The sequence below is a fragment of the Cavia porcellus genome, unplaced genomic scaffold (assembly GCF_034190915.1).
Source record: "Cavia porcellus strain 051 isolate PalLab524CR breed Dunkin Hartley unplaced genomic scaffold, mCavPor4.1 scaffold_9, whole genome shotgun sequence".
Lineage (NCBI taxonomy): Eukaryota > Metazoa > Chordata > Mammalia > Rodentia > Caviidae > Cavia > Cavia porcellus.
In genome coordinates, this window is record NW_026947492.1 from 46,134,372 (window position 1) to 46,150,972 (window position 16,601).

Genomic DNA, 16,601 nt, shown 5'->3' on the forward strand with positions numbered 1-16,601 from the left:
CAAAAATTCATCTTTTAATGTGGTTAAGAAAACTCAGAATAGGGGTAAGAGTACTCTTTGCCATTTTCGTATGTATGCATCAGTATTTGAAGATTCTGGTTTTTTGTCTTTATTTTATGAAAATTAGCTTGATTAAATCAGCTAAAATGTTTTAGTTAGGTAAAGTGTGGACATGCAAAAGAGAATGTGCTTTGTCTTCACTATCTCAGAAGCACTCAACTATCACACTGTATGTGCCAGGTGATTATCTGATCGTGGAACTGCCGAGGGCATGAGCACTACTTTAAATATTAAATAATAGCAAAAACTGGTGGGCAAAATGCTTTGTATGTTGCAAGCATAGACAAAAATTACATTACTCAATGCTCAAATGGTCTTTTCATCTCATTTTGGAAACCAGCGTGAAAAGTAGAACCCAGTGTCAACTGATGAATTAACATTTCAGAATATACATTATTTGAAGGTGTATATAAACTCTTAGCTTTGTATTCATCATAGCAACAGACACCAAGGTTTACATTGCTGCTTGTTCAATGTTTTGTAACACTGCAAGCTTGTCCAACTTCAAAATCATCTTTATTCTTTATAGTGGTCCAGTTAAATAGTGTCAGTTATAGTTATCATTCCTATATCAGAGTGAGAAATTGAGTCTTCCTACAGACTACAGAAGTAAGTGACAGAACTGTCTTTTAGAGTGCAGGGTCCTTGCCTTCAACAAATGTGTTTATGTAAAATAAGTATTTCAATATTTTTGAACTATATTGTTAGCCAGAGAAATAGTATCATAAAGCTAAAGTGATTTTCTTTTTCCTTTCGTTCCCCCCCCCCTTTTTTTTTAAATCTGGCTCCTGAGTGTCAAAAATCCACAGAGTAAGAGTTTTAGATTGAGTAACTTAAGTTCTGAAGTTTCCCATGCTATTGTTTTTCAATTAGTTAATATTTTTAGGTAATTCTAATAAGACTGTTGTAAAAGTAAGAAATTTATGAAAGGGGATTTTTAGAGTGTTGGGCAACTTAATGGTAATTTTGAAGAAGTAATTGAATAGTTACTGAATCATGATAGTTTTCTGACTTTAAGAGACAGGATTTGGAAGTTGTTCATATTTTAAGAAATTACCTCTTTCCGTAGAAATTGGCGTAAATGAATGGAAACTTAAATCAGCTCATCTGTTGAAAGCAGTCTTCAGAGATCAGTGTTTATATAAATGAAAGTTCTTTTGGGAAAAAAAGCTTTGCATTTACAGTTGATAACATGGCCAAAGCTTCAACTTCTTAATTAATACTAATGTTAAAAATCACTCAAGGTTTTACACTAGTAGGAGAATGACAACTATCTCAAGAATATTCAAGAAAAGAATAGAGATACAATGGGTGGTCCCTTAAGTTACAGTATCAAGTACCTGTTAGGTGCCTGACTTCTGAACTGGAAAACACCTTAGTTTGTTGTATTGCACAGGCCTGTTCTGTCTTTGGAAACCTTGTTCTGCTTTTTATTAGGTAATTTTGGGTCCTAAAAAACACCAAATTATTTTAGATTGTAAAATCTATACAGTGGTTTAAAATAAAATTTTAAAAAGAAAATTGCATCAATATTCAGAAGTGAGTATTTTAAAACATTTACATTGAATTAATAACAATCAAAGTAGTAATTTTAAAGAAAATTAATATAAATAAGAATGTGTCTATTATGAATTATTTATCTGACTTTATTGGTTTTACGTAGAATTACAGATATAAAGATGTACAATTAGGAAGCTCAAGGAACTTATAAATCAACCTAAAGTTACAATAGAAAACCAGGAAAATTGACATTTCTGAAATCATTGTGTGTTTATAGTTTGGTACTCTGATATCATGGCATAATCACACTTTTATTAAATATAAATGTACTTTTCTCCCCTGTTGTGTTAGTATTGCAATGTGACTTGGCATTAGTTCTTTGTCTTCTGAACTTCAGTTTTGCCTATTCACTTATTCAGTAATTAATTGTTTCTGCTGGGCGTGGTAGTAAGTGCCTGAAATCTCACTTACTCAAAGTAAGACAAGCATATTGTAAGTTCCTAGCTAACTGGGGTAAGTTGGTGAGACAGTGTCTTAAATTGTTTTGTGAAGCTTAAACACATGTAGAGGCTCTTTGGATTTTAACTCTTCACTATATAATTTCTGAATTTTCCCTCTGACATCTTAGTAACTGCTCAATAATTTTTTTTTTAAGAAGGCTAAATGCTTTATATGAAGATGTGGTCATGGTGTCAGGAATGCTACTTAGTTGTAGTTCAGTCACTTTCTTAGGTCTCTCTTTTGTTTCTTGAAAATACATTTACTTTTATGTTCTCTTGAATCTCCAAGATTTATGAGTGGCCTGTATATTGTATAATGTTTATAAAGTATAAAGTTTCTGCTATCATAACATAAAAGCCACTGTAGGTACTATACAAAGAAATGAACATGCTATTTTCCAATAAACTTGTATCCACAGAGTCAAGTAACCCTCTCTAGCCTAAATTTGCTCACCTCTTTCCTATAGGACGCATTAAGCATTCAAACTGTTACATAATATTCTTTAGTGTTAATAAAGTAAAATTATATTTGAACATTTTGCCTTTTTTAGTTCATTTTCTGTTTTTAACATTTATTATACTTCAATGAGTGCTTTTCTATGTACAGTATTGTGTTTGTGTCTGTGTGTGTCAGATGACTTCTAAAGCAAATCTCAAGAAATCATAAAACCGACAGATGACTTTATAAAACAGCAAAGGTACCAACAGGTACTGGCCTGCCCTACCTGGGGTATCAGCTACAACGGAGAAGGGAATTTGATTACGAATAAATGCAAAAAGGGAAGAACATAATGGAATTGTAAGGTGTTTAGGTTGCTTCATATGCAATCATCAATACTAGACTCTTTTTTTCTACAAAAATAAAAGTTTTATATAGCCTTAATATGGATGTTCTTCAGCTTGGATTAAGTACGGATAAACTCATCCAAAGTTGAAGCCTGTCAAAAATACATTTAATACACCTAACCTACCATCGTGGTTCAGCAACGTAACATAGCATAGAGTATTGGATCTGGCAGTTCATGCCAGACTGGAAGCTGCAACTCTCTGCCCTCAATCCTCTAGACCAAAGGCAGGTAAACTACAGGCTGGGCTGCATTAACACTTGGCCCACCTCATTCATTTTGTGTTCCTTATACACTTTTCACACCACAGGGGTTGAATAACTAACACAAGCCTACTCTACAAACCTAAAATATTTATATTTAGTGATTACAAAAAGAAGTGTACCAACCTCTACAATACAGCATCCATTAGATTACAGGAGGATTCTGCAAACTGTAGCCCCTGACCCCCAAACCAACCTGCCTATTTTTACTATATGAAAAGGTTTCATCTAAACATCACTGATCTCTTGTGTGAATTTGTTGACATGTTGCCTGTGACTGCTCCTGTACTGTGGTGGCAGAGATGAACACATGTAGCCCCTTAATGACTGACAGAGCCTAAAATGCACATCGTCTGGCTCTTCTGGGAAATATTTACAATTCTTCATTTGGTTATAGAATCTCAGTGTTTGTACCTTTGAGGGTAATTTTGCTAGTTTCTTCTTTTTGTAGGTGAAAGAACTAAAACCAAATACAAATCACTTTGCACAAAGTTCTAGAAATAGTTTATTCCATTAAGTCACAAGATAAAATCGCCTATGTTCAAGTCTCTACCCCAAGAAGTATATAGCATTGCATATTTTTTCTGCGTTCCTTGCTCTATGCTCTCATCTCTATTGAAGCAGTGTTATTACCTGAGGACAATTAGGCTCTAGACCTGCAACATCTGAGTTCAAATCCTGGATCAATCATTTATAATTTTTTTCGAGCACTAATGTTGAACTATGGCAAAGGACCATAGGGAGAATATTGTAGTTAATAATCAATTTACCTCAGCCTTCTACTCATATCAGCATGTCTTAATAAATCAATCCATTGACACAAAAAGGTGATTTTCATCTATTTTTATAGAAAAACTTTATTAGTTGTACTACTTTTTGTTGTGAATCTTTTTCATCTGGAAAACGTGATGAATGGACTGAGCATAGAGTCTCCCTTAAGCAGCGGTGCCTCCCTGTTTCTGAGCTGAACCTCCATTTAGTACTTTGGTAAAAACAGCTTGCTGTTTTCTCTGCTCATAGGTTTATTATGAGGATTAAATGAAGTAACTTTTGTAAAATAGCTAACAAATGGTGAATACTCTAAAAATCTGAATTTCTTTCCTGTCTTACCATTTCTGGAAGTGTTTTGCTACCTAACTTTTGTTTGATGAGTACAGTGGTTAAGTATGGGAAAGTTTGTGTCTCTTTGTTTTTTAGAGTAGTTCTTAGAATGTGACCTCTCTGGTTGAAATTTTTGCTTTGTTTGGCAGGTGATAAAAAGGATCTTCTACACTATAAACAAGAAACAGAGAAATGGACCTGAGTGTTACACAGTGATTTCACTTGGTCTTTCTTTTTCTCATTTGATTACAGTATGAAACCAAGGGTATCAAAGTAATCAGTTACTGCCACGAGACAATGATTGGGTGGGTACATGATGTGCTGGGCCGGAACTGGGCTTGTTTTATTGGAAAGAAGATGGGAAGTCCTGAAAATGTGAATATGAATACAACACACCTTGAAAACCTCGTGGAAAAGTGAGTTGTCACAAGTAAAACATACATTCAGTTTTGTTTTCTTATATGTCTGAATCCAAGTGCATATTCATTTTTATAATTTTTTTATCTGGGTTATACTGAATTCATTTGGTTTAGAAGCACAAACCATCTAATATAAAACTTTATTGCAAAAATATGTTGACGTAACTGGCAGAAAAAATGATTTTTTTACAACAGTCCCAAAGTAATGGACTATTGATGGCTTTTTAAAAAAAAGTTCATAGAAAGGATCACAGGATTGCATATTGCTAGTGAAGAAGATCATTTCATTGGTTATCATGATAATTTATTGCATTATACATGTGATACATATGTTTATGTTGTAATGCATACAAGTGATATAAATGATACATTTTAAACAACTCCATAATTAACTGAAAGTCTTTAGTATTTATGCAGTTAAAGTACTACAGAATGGGTGATTTAAGTGTGAGAAAGTTATTTTCTCATAGTTCAAAGGCTAGAAGTTTAAGACTATGGAATCACCAGGTTTGGTTTCTTCTGAGGTCTCTTTCCTTAGCTTACAGATAGCCAACATAGCAGTTGTGTTCTCACCTGGCCTCCCCTGGGGTCAGTTATTAAGGACACCAACATACTGAGACAGGATGGACCCTAATGAGCCCATTTAACTTTAATTACCTCTTTTAATACCTGTCTCCAAACACAGTCACTTGCTGAGATATTGGAGTTAAATTCCAACCACAAATATGAAGGGACATTTAGTTTATAACATACAGTTAATGTTTTTGTTAAGTAACTATGCATTAAAAAGAAATTTCAGACTTTTTAGTTTTGAAGAGGAAGATACAAAAATATTTTTGCCTTGTCTAGATTAATTGTAAAAGCTGCCACTGTAAATGTAGACGAACCAGTCTCTCAAAACCAGGCAACACTGGCTTGCAGCCAGAGAGATGAGGAAAGAGAGGCTTAAAGAGGTGAATCACATTCATCTCTGAAAGTGCTGACATCTTTTTAGAGTATTTCAGTCCTTTTGTTTTGAGTTTAGGTTTAAATAGCTTTGTTTGGCTTGGTCCCTTAGCTGCATATTTCCTACTAAGTGGTTTACTTGTTACCTTATCATTTAGTTACGTTAGTTATTGTGGTGCTTTATGTTTCCAACATTGTCTCACTTACTGAAGAAGCTCCCCACTAGAGTGCTCAAAACTCACCCATAAAATGAGCAGTTAGGACTAAATCACTTTCAAGATCTCTTTTTGTCTTAATGATCTGCCATCGTATATCAGGATACATTTAAAAAAGAATCTCGAATCTTAAACACAAAAAATAATCATTAAGACCTCAGATGACATCCTGTCATTATTGTAATGCACATATCAATATATGAGGTTGTACGAGATGTTAATTTATTGGTACCAGAAATCAAATTCAGGACCTCCAGCTTTCCGGGAAGCTTGTGCAGCTAAGCTATATATGTCCAGCCCTTATTTATCTTTTCTTTGGTACTCACAATCGAACCCAGGACCTTGAGCTTACCAGGCAGGTACTTGTGCTGCTGAGCCATATCCATAGCTGGCTGTTATGATTAAGCAACACAGGTAAGGCTAGTTAGGGTTCTTAAATACTTACAATTAGTGAAAAAGTAACTCTGCACTGAAAAAGTTTCCAGAAATATTTTACTTAAAATTTAAAATTTACTCTTGTACCCAAAGAAACAAATATAGCTTGTTTATGTTACTGTGTCAATATTTTCAGAAGTATGGCACAGGCAGTCTTACAATGTATTTAATAAAGAAACCACTTTGCTTTCATATTTGCAACAATTGGGAAAGAATTTTGATTGCAACATTAAAAAGTTGCGTGGTTGCACAGTTTTTCTTATTTTCAGAGCTCTCCATTTCCTTAAGTTTATTGAAACCTTGTCTCTACCAATATGGTACTTCAAAGAGAAAGAGAAGTTTACAGTGTACCTAAAATGTTACTCAGTAGAAGAATGTGTAGAATTGAATGCTCATGGAAGTCTTCAGTAATGAATCATACTCAAACTACAGTTTTCAAATAGGAATAATATAGTGAATTCTGTAACTCCTAGAACCTGACACATAGTTTTGTTAAATGTTTGCAGTAAGTGAACTGTCAACTCTATTTTTATTTTGTAAATATGATTTCTGAATCAGATTTCTTTTTTTTTTTCTTAATGTCTGTATGCAAGCATTTGGTGTAAGGTAAGTCAGTGCTTCTTAAATTTTAATATTACTGTGAATCACCTTGAGAACTTATTAAATATAGATTCTGATTTAGTTATCTAGTTTGGGTAGAATTTGCATTTTTAAGAGATTCCAGGTACTGCTGATATTAGTTTAAGAAGCACATTTTTAATAAAGACATAAAATACACATATGGAACAATGTTTTATAAATAATGTAATTATAATATTGCATGGTACATCAAATGCACAATTTGTGAACATTCAAGTTTTGAACTCTCACAGAGGCATGATGTAAGGCTCACTTTGTCAGGTTACAAATGTATATGTAATACATATATGTATTACATACTTAATATATATATAAACTATATATAGTTTCTCATCTTCCTCTTTTTTCTTCATAATTTTGAAGATTATGAAGGTATTTATAGAAACTACAATGGTGGAAAGCAATATTTAAACAGCACTACCCAGAAAGAATCATAATTGGCATTATATATATATATATATATATATATATATATATATATATACATATATATATAATACACACACACATATATATGTGTGTGGTTATAAAATTAATTTTATATAAACCTTATTGGTTGGATTCTTAAAAATTAATGTTATATGGGCTCTTTTCATATCCCTGAATGATTTTGTAGATAATTTTATTGAATAAAATATACAGTTAAATAATTACTCCTTTTTATTTTAATGAGTCCTTTATCCTAAAAGATTTGTTTAGGTTGTTTATAGTCTATCACTACTATAAAAGTATTTTGTTCAACATCATTACATATTCCATTTTAGTTACCTTGAACTTTCAAAGAAGATACTATGATTTTAGGACGTTGATACATGTTGCCAATTTGTCTTCCAGGAAGACTAATTCCAATAGCCACTTAGACATGCAGGTTAAGTATCAGTCTTAACTGGGTCTGTTTGGATCGGTAAAGGTTATAGCTGAAGCTTTATCACTTTCTTGGCAGGTATTCTAATAAGCTTTACAAATATGATCACAATTTTGTGAAGGCCATCAATGCTATCCAGAAGTCTTGGACTGCAACTACATACATGGAGTACGAGACTCTTACATTGAAAGAGATGATTAGAAGACGTGGTGGCTTCAATCAGCTAGTACCAAGGTAATAAAATACATCTGTTTCTCACTAGTAAAACTACTGATGTTGAATCCTGTCCTCCTAGACAGCCCAGTCCTCCCAGATGAGTCCACTACTTTATTGGCCGTAAACATTTTATATTTTCGACTTTCTCCTCTCCCCTATATACTAGTCCTATTTATATTTACAAGTCATGATCTTGGGTTTTATGTTCATAGTGTGTGTTGTATTCATTGCTCCCTCCCCATTTTCTACAATCTGGCTGAGGGTTTGTAATCTCTCTTCTCTAGTGTAACTGGCATCCTGCCTCCTATTTCTCTGTATGTCTTTGGTCTCTTCTGCTCCCTGTCCTCATTTTCATCCATTCTATAAAACAGCAACAATTTGATTTTACTGTGCTCAGCTATGACTGTTGATGCCCATTAACTGATGAATAAATGTATCCAGGTATTTAAAGTCATCAAAATATGACTATAGCTATAGTCACTTCCTTGACCTGCTTTTATACAGTGTGACACATTGTTTACAAAAACTTCCTTTGCATTTTACCTCATACATCTACTCCCTTTCCTTTAGATGAAACAGTTTTCTGTGTTATTAACTGTCAAATTTGACACTGGTAGATATCTGAAATCTGAGTGCTGTGAGGTCTTGTAGCAAAACAAAGCAAACAAGAAGTCCTTATTTATTAACGTCCTCCAGTCCCTTCAGCCATCAGTGGTATTTCCTGTCTTTAGCCCGCATACCCCATTTTGTGTTTCTTCTTTTGGGAAATTATGTCATAACATTTTGAATATGTTCAGCCAGGAATCTGAATGAATTTAAAAATTATTTTTCAAAATAATTGTGACTGTGACTGGGACTACAAAGGATTTGTGCAAAGTGCTTTAACATTCTTTAGGTGGCTGAGGATTTCTTATAATACCATAACTTGTTTCAGGAAATATTGAAAATATGAGTAAAGGAAAGAAGGAAAAAACTGAAAGGATAGAAAGCAAATGAGAATCAATTAACTAAGTAGTTTATTTTACCTTTATATTTTGAAATATTATTTAGTTCTGAGAAGGTGCGATGGTTAATTCCCTAATAGCTATGAAGAATTCATGGTCCAAATGATTATTAATGAAACAGACTACAGATTGATTGCTCACATAACTAAAATACATCAGTAGCCTTATATCTGCAGATATTTCATGATATTCTTATGCAAAAATGAGTATCTTCACATGTTTCTTCACCTTTCATAAAAGAATCTTCCATGATATTTCTCAAAGCATAGTGTAGGGAAAGGCTACTCTAGGAGATACTCTAGTTACTCAAATTTCAGGAAAAGCACATATCATAACCCCTTCTTAATGGAGTGCTAATGTACGTGATAGAAGTGGGCATTTGAGACCTAATTAACAATAAAACCCCAAAGGAACCCCTAGAAGGCGAGAACAGTGTGTGTATTAGCATTTGAGTCTACAATACTGTCTTCTACCTGGAAGACCTGAGCCTTAGACACAACAGCCTCACCATGTGTCATGTTTCTGAGCAATTCTTCAGTGCTTTGTTAGGCTTTCTGTCTATCACCTTTGTTTCAGAAAATGGTTAGGTTTGTGAAGGGCTGCTTTTACTCACAAGTTCTGTAGAAAGTTTAAAATAAGACGGAGTGAGGTGATGACAGAAATAGTATAATCTGGCTGCCTGATTTTCAGTAATGTTTATACCTAATCACTTCTGCTGTAAATCAAGTGATGTAACAGACACTCTCAAAGATTATTTCTGTTTCAATTTATATTTTTTATCTGAGATTTAGGAGCAAATAATTCACGCTGCTCAAACTAATAAAGTTTGTTGTTTATAGATGTCTTGTTGAGTCCAGAATTTTTACCAGATTCCTAAGGAATCTAGAAATAAATCATAAAGAGCCAGTAATGTACATTATCCTTAAAAATGCTTTAGTTATCACTTCAGCATTCCCTAAACTCTTCTTTGATTTCTTCATTTTCACCCCAGAAAGCCTTCCTTGTCATGCTGGGTTTTTGTTTTGGATTTTTTTGGTATGTGTGTATTGATGGCAATATTTGTTAAAATAATTTTTGTGTGCTTTGTGCGTGTTAACATTATCTTCCACGTGGGCAAAGATTACCTTATGTTTATCTCTGTGTCATAGAAGTTCAAACAAATATTCTCAACTTATTTAATATTTTAATTTATTTGAATAATTAATATTTTTATGTAGTAAGTAAGTCTATGCTTACTACATTTATAAAGATTGCACTACTCTTGATTTAATTTGAATGTTATTTGTTTTTGTTTCATCTCTCCTATATCATGTCGTAATTTCAACATATGTCCTTTCTGTAAGAGGGGATCACTGGAAAATAGGTGCTGAGGGCCTAAAGTAGTTCACCAGAAAACTTTTCCATTGAGTAAATTGGAACCTTAGTAAAAACCCCACTGTGTACCTCTGGAAAGGTTAGAACAGTGTGATATGACAGTACCAAGTAAAGTAAGAAATTCAAATACTTTACACTGACGAAAATAAATAAATTTTACCAAAGTATAAAAGCAGTGTCCTAACAAATGAATTAAAAGAGGGAAAAGAAAGAAGAAGGAAGGGAGGAAGAGAGAGAGTTTGGGTGCTGGTTGATTGAGGCTGCTATGTGAGCAGTTTTTAAAACGAGAAGTTGCAGAAAACTCTGAGAGTGCAAAAACAGGACAGCAGCAATTTTAGATCAAAGGGGCAGCCGCACAGAGGTGCAGTGCTGCTGGCATTTGGCTGACAGAAACCCCAAGAAGTCAGGAACTGGAGCGCTCTGCACTTGTGTATGTTCATGTTTATGAGTATGTGCACGTGGTGAGGGTATGTGTGTTGTAAGTCTAAATACAGAGATGCTTGTAGGATAATTTTCATGTTTCCAGAAATGAAGACCTTTTATTCACGAGCCCAGGCAACTCTCCTTTGTGTCTATTATTTTCAGCTGTGTCATACAACGTGTGGTTCTATAACGATGAAACAATTTTAGCTGTAATTTATGGAGCAGGCCTGCTTACCCTACACTTTGACTTTTGCTTTTCTTTGTCAACTTTACTTCTATAACCAACCCATTGTCTTTTGAGTCAAACTTCTGCAAGTCTTGCATTTTCTTTGTACTCCTTTATATGCCATCCTTAGCAGCTCCTACCTCCTTTCAAGTCTAACAACAGCAAATAAGAAAGTGCAGCTATTCAATTGGCTCTCCCTACGCCTAAAACTAGACCCATGCCTATCACCGTGTACTAAACTAAAGTCTAAGTGGATCAAAGGTCTAAATATTAAAACAAACACTAAATCTGTTGGAAGATAAAAATCTTGAAGACATAGGGGTAGGTAGAGAATTCATGAACAAAAATCAAACCACACAGGAAATACTTCACAGAATCAATAACAGAATCAGTGATTCATGAACAAGAATCAAACCACACAGGAAATACTTCACAGATCATGTCTTATAAAAGAGTTTCTGCATGTTGAAAGAAATCTCCAGCATAGTGAAAAGAAAACCCACAAATTGGGGAAAAATTTTTAGTGAACTGTCCCTCAGATAAAGGACTTCTGTCCAAAACATATAAAGAATTGAAAAAAAATCAGACCCCAAAATTCAAAGACCCAATCCAAAAATGGGATCTGAGATGAACACAGTTTCAGATGAAGAAATACAAATGGCAAATAAATACATGATAAAATGTTCAGCATCATTGGTCATTAGAGAAATGCAAATTAAAACCACACTGAGATTCCATTTCACTCCAGAAGAAATGATCAGGATCAAGAAAACTACCAACAACAAATACTAAGAGGTTGTGGGGAAAAAGGAACTCTTCTGCACTGTTGGTGGCAGTGCAAACTGGTGCAACCACTATGGAGGTCAGTCTGGAGATTTCTCAAAAACCTGGGATTGGAGGTCCCATTTGACCCAGCTATTCCACTTCTGGGCATATTCCCAGAAGAACTGAAAACATCATACCACAGTGATATATGTAGACCCATGTTTATAGCAGCACAATTAGTAATAGCCAGATCTTGGAAACAACCTAAGTGTCTATCAACTGAGGAATGGATAAAAAAGATGTGATATTTTTATATAATGGAATACTACTCAGCTATAAAGAATGATCACATTGAGATATTTATAAATAAATGGATGCAACTTGAGACCATACTCATAAGTGAAATAAATCAAACTCACATATATAAATACCATATCGTCTCTCTAGTGTAAAAAATGGTAAAAATACATAAGATTTTGTGGTAATCATGGCTCCCCATTATGTTGCTTTGAAGTATTATAATATTTTCATTCATTGGTTGGAATGGTTTTATTCTGTTTTGATTTTATTATGTATGATGGTATGAACAGCTACTTTGAAGAAAACAATACATTATGGCAGCCATTGCTGATTTAATATCATCTTGCTTTGAAGTTTACCATGCTTTTATTCTTCCGCTTCCATTGGTTTTATCCTGCTGTGTCTGACTGAATTTTAATATGTATGATAGTATAAACAAATTTTTAAGGAAAATGAGATACTATAATAGCCATTGTTCATTATCAGTTATTTGGTGTTGGATGTCCTGTAATACTTTCATTCTCTTGAATGATTTCATACTATTTTGTTATATTTGATACTATTGTGTGTGAAGGTATACTCAACTATTTCAAAGAAAAGAGACATTACAGTAGCTACCATTGATATCTGGTTGTCTTGTCATGAAGTGCTGTGTTGCTTGCATTGTTTTTTCTGATTTGTTTTGTTCTGTTCTCTTTTGTTTTATTCTCTTTTAAAAAATCAAAAAAATAAAATGGTGCACAAAAAAAAAAAAAAGAAAGAAAATTCAGCTATTCATGCCTATGGAAAATTCCATCACAGTGATAAAACCAGTGTCATTTTGCAAAAAAAGTGACTAGATATTAAAAAATGAAATGATTAACAGAAACTCTTATTTTGTAGTAGACACTGTCTTAGTTACTTTTCTTTCATTGATGGCGTAAAAGACTTTTGACACCAAAATTAAGGAAGTAAAAGTTTATTTAGCTTACAGTTTGTGGAGTTATCAGTTCATAATTGACTGGCTCCAAGGCAGGGTGGCATGGTGCAGTTCATGGCAGCAGAAGACAGCAAAAGCAACAAGAGCCAAAAAGGAGGAGCAAACCTCTTTTCCTTCTTTATAGTGTACACAGGTGGGCAAGTGTAGACTCACACAACCTGTCCTTGCACTAGACAATAATAAACCACACATATTCTAGATTCCACTGCTTCCAAAAAGTCCACCTCCCATGACCTCATGAGACTTTGCAGGGACATCTAGACACAAACCATAACAGACACATTGAAACATGCTTGGGACAAGGCTGTTAGTGCTTTGGGGACCTGAACATGGATGCTAAGTAGACCAACATTGAAATTGTAAGACTAGAGATTAGAAAACCACTCTCAAAGGGAAAAGTATATATTGATGTGAAATATATCTTTCCATCCTAGGCCCAAACCTGTACCACTGACTGCTGAAATTCAGCGAAAGATTTTACAATTGCCAGCATCTTGGGACTGGAGAAATGTTAATGGTATCAATTTTGTTACACCTGTTCGAAACCAAGGTAAAGAATAATAGTAATAATAATGTTTGAAGTTTTATTAATTTATTCTTAACGATTCAATATTTGTTATGTAATAGCCTGCAGGTTGGTTTTTGACTTATTGAAATTAAATGGATATGACTCATTTTAATACAGACATGGAAAACATATGCCCTATGAATTCTCATTCCTTCCTCTTATATCCATTGACAACCTTGAGTAATAGATAAGCTTTCCACTTGAGCTCAGCATTTCTTAAACCTCCTTCTCAATACATGTTTCAGGTAAGTGGCAGCAGCCTGACTGATAAAGAAATCAAGCTCATTTGCCCTGTTAGTAGGAGAGGCTGCTGTGGACGCAAAGAATTGTATATAGTAATGATTAAAATTAGTCCTTTTTGCTGCAGGTGGTTTGCTAAAAATCCTTCTTTGCCATTTGACCTTCTCATTCCCCATCATTTGATTTTTAATTATTGTATGAGCCCAGAAAATACATGCTTAAATTTTTATACTGCTTTAGAGCTTTGTAGGAACATTTTAATTCATTTTATAACAGAATATTTACCTAATAGTATTACATCAGTTGCTTAATGACCTAGAAGCAAAGTTCAAGATTGCTACATAATTGAATTTTATCATTTTCAAAAACTTGATATAATATGACTTGAACTTCTTTCTTCTTTTACTCTCACTTGTTATCAAATTAGTTTAAGCCAACAATTACTTGGAGAATCATTTGTGTTATTCTGAAGTGTCATCTCAAAAAAGTTTTAGGATTTGGATTTCTGATTTTTTAATTAGTGATACTCAGTTGTAAAAGTCTATGCACATATCCAAAACCTAATAACTCCAAAATCTGAAATATGTCTAGTCCTACACATTTGGAATAAGGAATACTCAACCTATATTCAGGTTTGTTTTTTTAAGTCAGTCTAAAGAGAATAGTTTACATGCTTGTTATATTTCTAGTGGAAAAAAAAAAAAGTTGTATAGCATTTGCTGTAGGGAAACTCTAGTGTATTTTGGAAGGATTGTAGGTTTGTAATACCAAAAGATTAACTATTTATCTTGTTTCCTAAAAATTTATCCAAAATCGATCTGTGGTACTTCATAGCTTTTATCACCTGTTCCTTTAAGATCTAGTTCTTGTGGGTTCTGGGTGTGGCACTGTAAGCAAGTATACTAGCCAGTCTGCAGTCTCTTGCCCTTCCACTGACACCAACTATGTCATTCTTTTGCCTTTCTAACAGTTTTTCTAGAACTCATCAGCTGTAGAGAAATTGTAGGTCCTGAAATGACTTCCCCTTTCTCTAGTAGTTGGAGATAGCTCTGGAAAGGTGAGATTAGAAATGACAAAATTTTTCATGTTATTGAGAAATAAAGAGACAGTGAAAACAAAGGGCTGGTGTTAAGAGAAGACTAAAGTCCACTACGTCATCGACCAGATCCACCATGTTTACTTGGGAGGAGTAAGTAAGTGATTAAGATCATGTCTGGCATGTTTTTAGTGCTCCATAATGGGAGTTACTGATGATATATTTTTCCTTTTTTTGGTTGTTTATAGAACACTTAATCTAAGTCAGGATGTTTTTATAGAGCATTTAATCTAATTCAGGATGTTTTTATAATGGCAGAGAGTATAAAGATTAATATGGTACAGTCATTGTCCTAGAAATTTGTAATTTAGCAAGATTTGCAAATAAAACAGCAAAATACAATGTGGTAACTTCTTAAATGAAATTTTTAAAATTCAGTGAGAGCAAATAAGACAAGTTAGAAGAAAAGTATAATTCTATTCTCTTCCCAAAAGAGGGATTGACAAATGATTTAGGCAATAATTTAGAGAAGGAAATTAGACTTACTAAAGTAGAAGTGTTTAGCATTGGATTTTTTTTTAACATGGTAAAATCTATTATAGTTTCTAATGCTCCCAATTCTTAGAGTGTTATAAATATGCTTTGTTCAAACAAATGGCAATTTCAAAACAGAAAGCTTTGATGGATTAATTGATTGAATTGTAGTATCATGTCAAAAACCTGAGGAAACAGTACTTAAAATTTCTCTGTCTACTTTCTTTCTTCTTTCTTTCTTTCTTTTTGGACTGTAGGTTAGGAGAGGATACTTACTTTTTCTTCCTACAAATTGCACTATTTGAAAATTTCCACTAATTTTAACAGTGCCAGTGTTCTATATAATCCAGAATTCTCAGGTAGCCACAGGGAATATACAGCTTCTCTCTAAAGTACAAATCAAAATGAAGAAAAAAAAAATATTAGAAGGACACATGAGCTTTTATCTTTGTACCTGAAAACAGCTTTAAGAACAACCTTTGTTAATATACTTAGTGGCATGGGAGGGACTGGATGAGATAAACTTTGTTCTCTCACTGTGCTGTCTTTACTGATTGTTGTGTGTGAGAGACAGGAGTGGTTGCAATGGATTATATTAACTAGGAAATGCAGCATGTTTTCCTAATATTTAAAATCTGACCCATTTAACTTTTGGTGTTAAATACTGTTTGAGTAGAAAGGAAGGAATTTTCAATTATCTGCTCCATCTGATCCATCCTAAACACAAGATTAAAAGAGAGAGAGAGAGAGAGAGAGAGAGAGAGAGAGAAAGATTTTCAATAGTCACATGACTTGCCCTGGGTCACACAGTGAAACCGAACAGGAGAAGGAAAAGAGAATGTGCATCCATGTTTTTTTTGTTAAATTCTAATCTTCTTAATGGATAATACTGCTTTCTCTTTGTTTCTGGGGAAGTGATTTTGTTTTGCATTTTTGAAACTAGGTCTCACTCTGTTCTGGCTGGGCCATGAGCTGGTGATACCCAGTACACTGCCTTCTCAGAGGGTTGGGATTACAGACTAGGTATGTGTGCCCCCACATCCAGCTGATAATGCTCCTAGCCAAGTGCCTTTAAAATGAGGCACTAAGGACCTTGACAGGTGGCCTTCTGCTTAAAAATGGTTATCTTCTTTTCCATTCCTATGATTT

General features: G+C 33.9%; 1 protein-coding gene across 1 annotated transcript in view; it reads left to right on the top strand.

The window, feature by feature from the left end:
- The window catches only part of Ctsc (cathepsin C), a 36,647-nt gene that overhangs the window by 11,477 nt on the left and 8,569 nt on the right, over positions 1-16,601 (top strand). Inside the window, exons 3-5 of the mRNA XM_003468604.5 lie at positions 4,522-4,685; positions 7,866-8,021; positions 13,509-13,624. Coding sequence (XP_003468652.1) covers positions 4,522-4,685; positions 7,866-8,021; positions 13,509-13,624 — 436 coding nt within the window. The remainder of the gene's footprint in view (positions 1-4,521; positions 4,686-7,865; positions 8,022-13,508; positions 13,625-16,601) is intronic.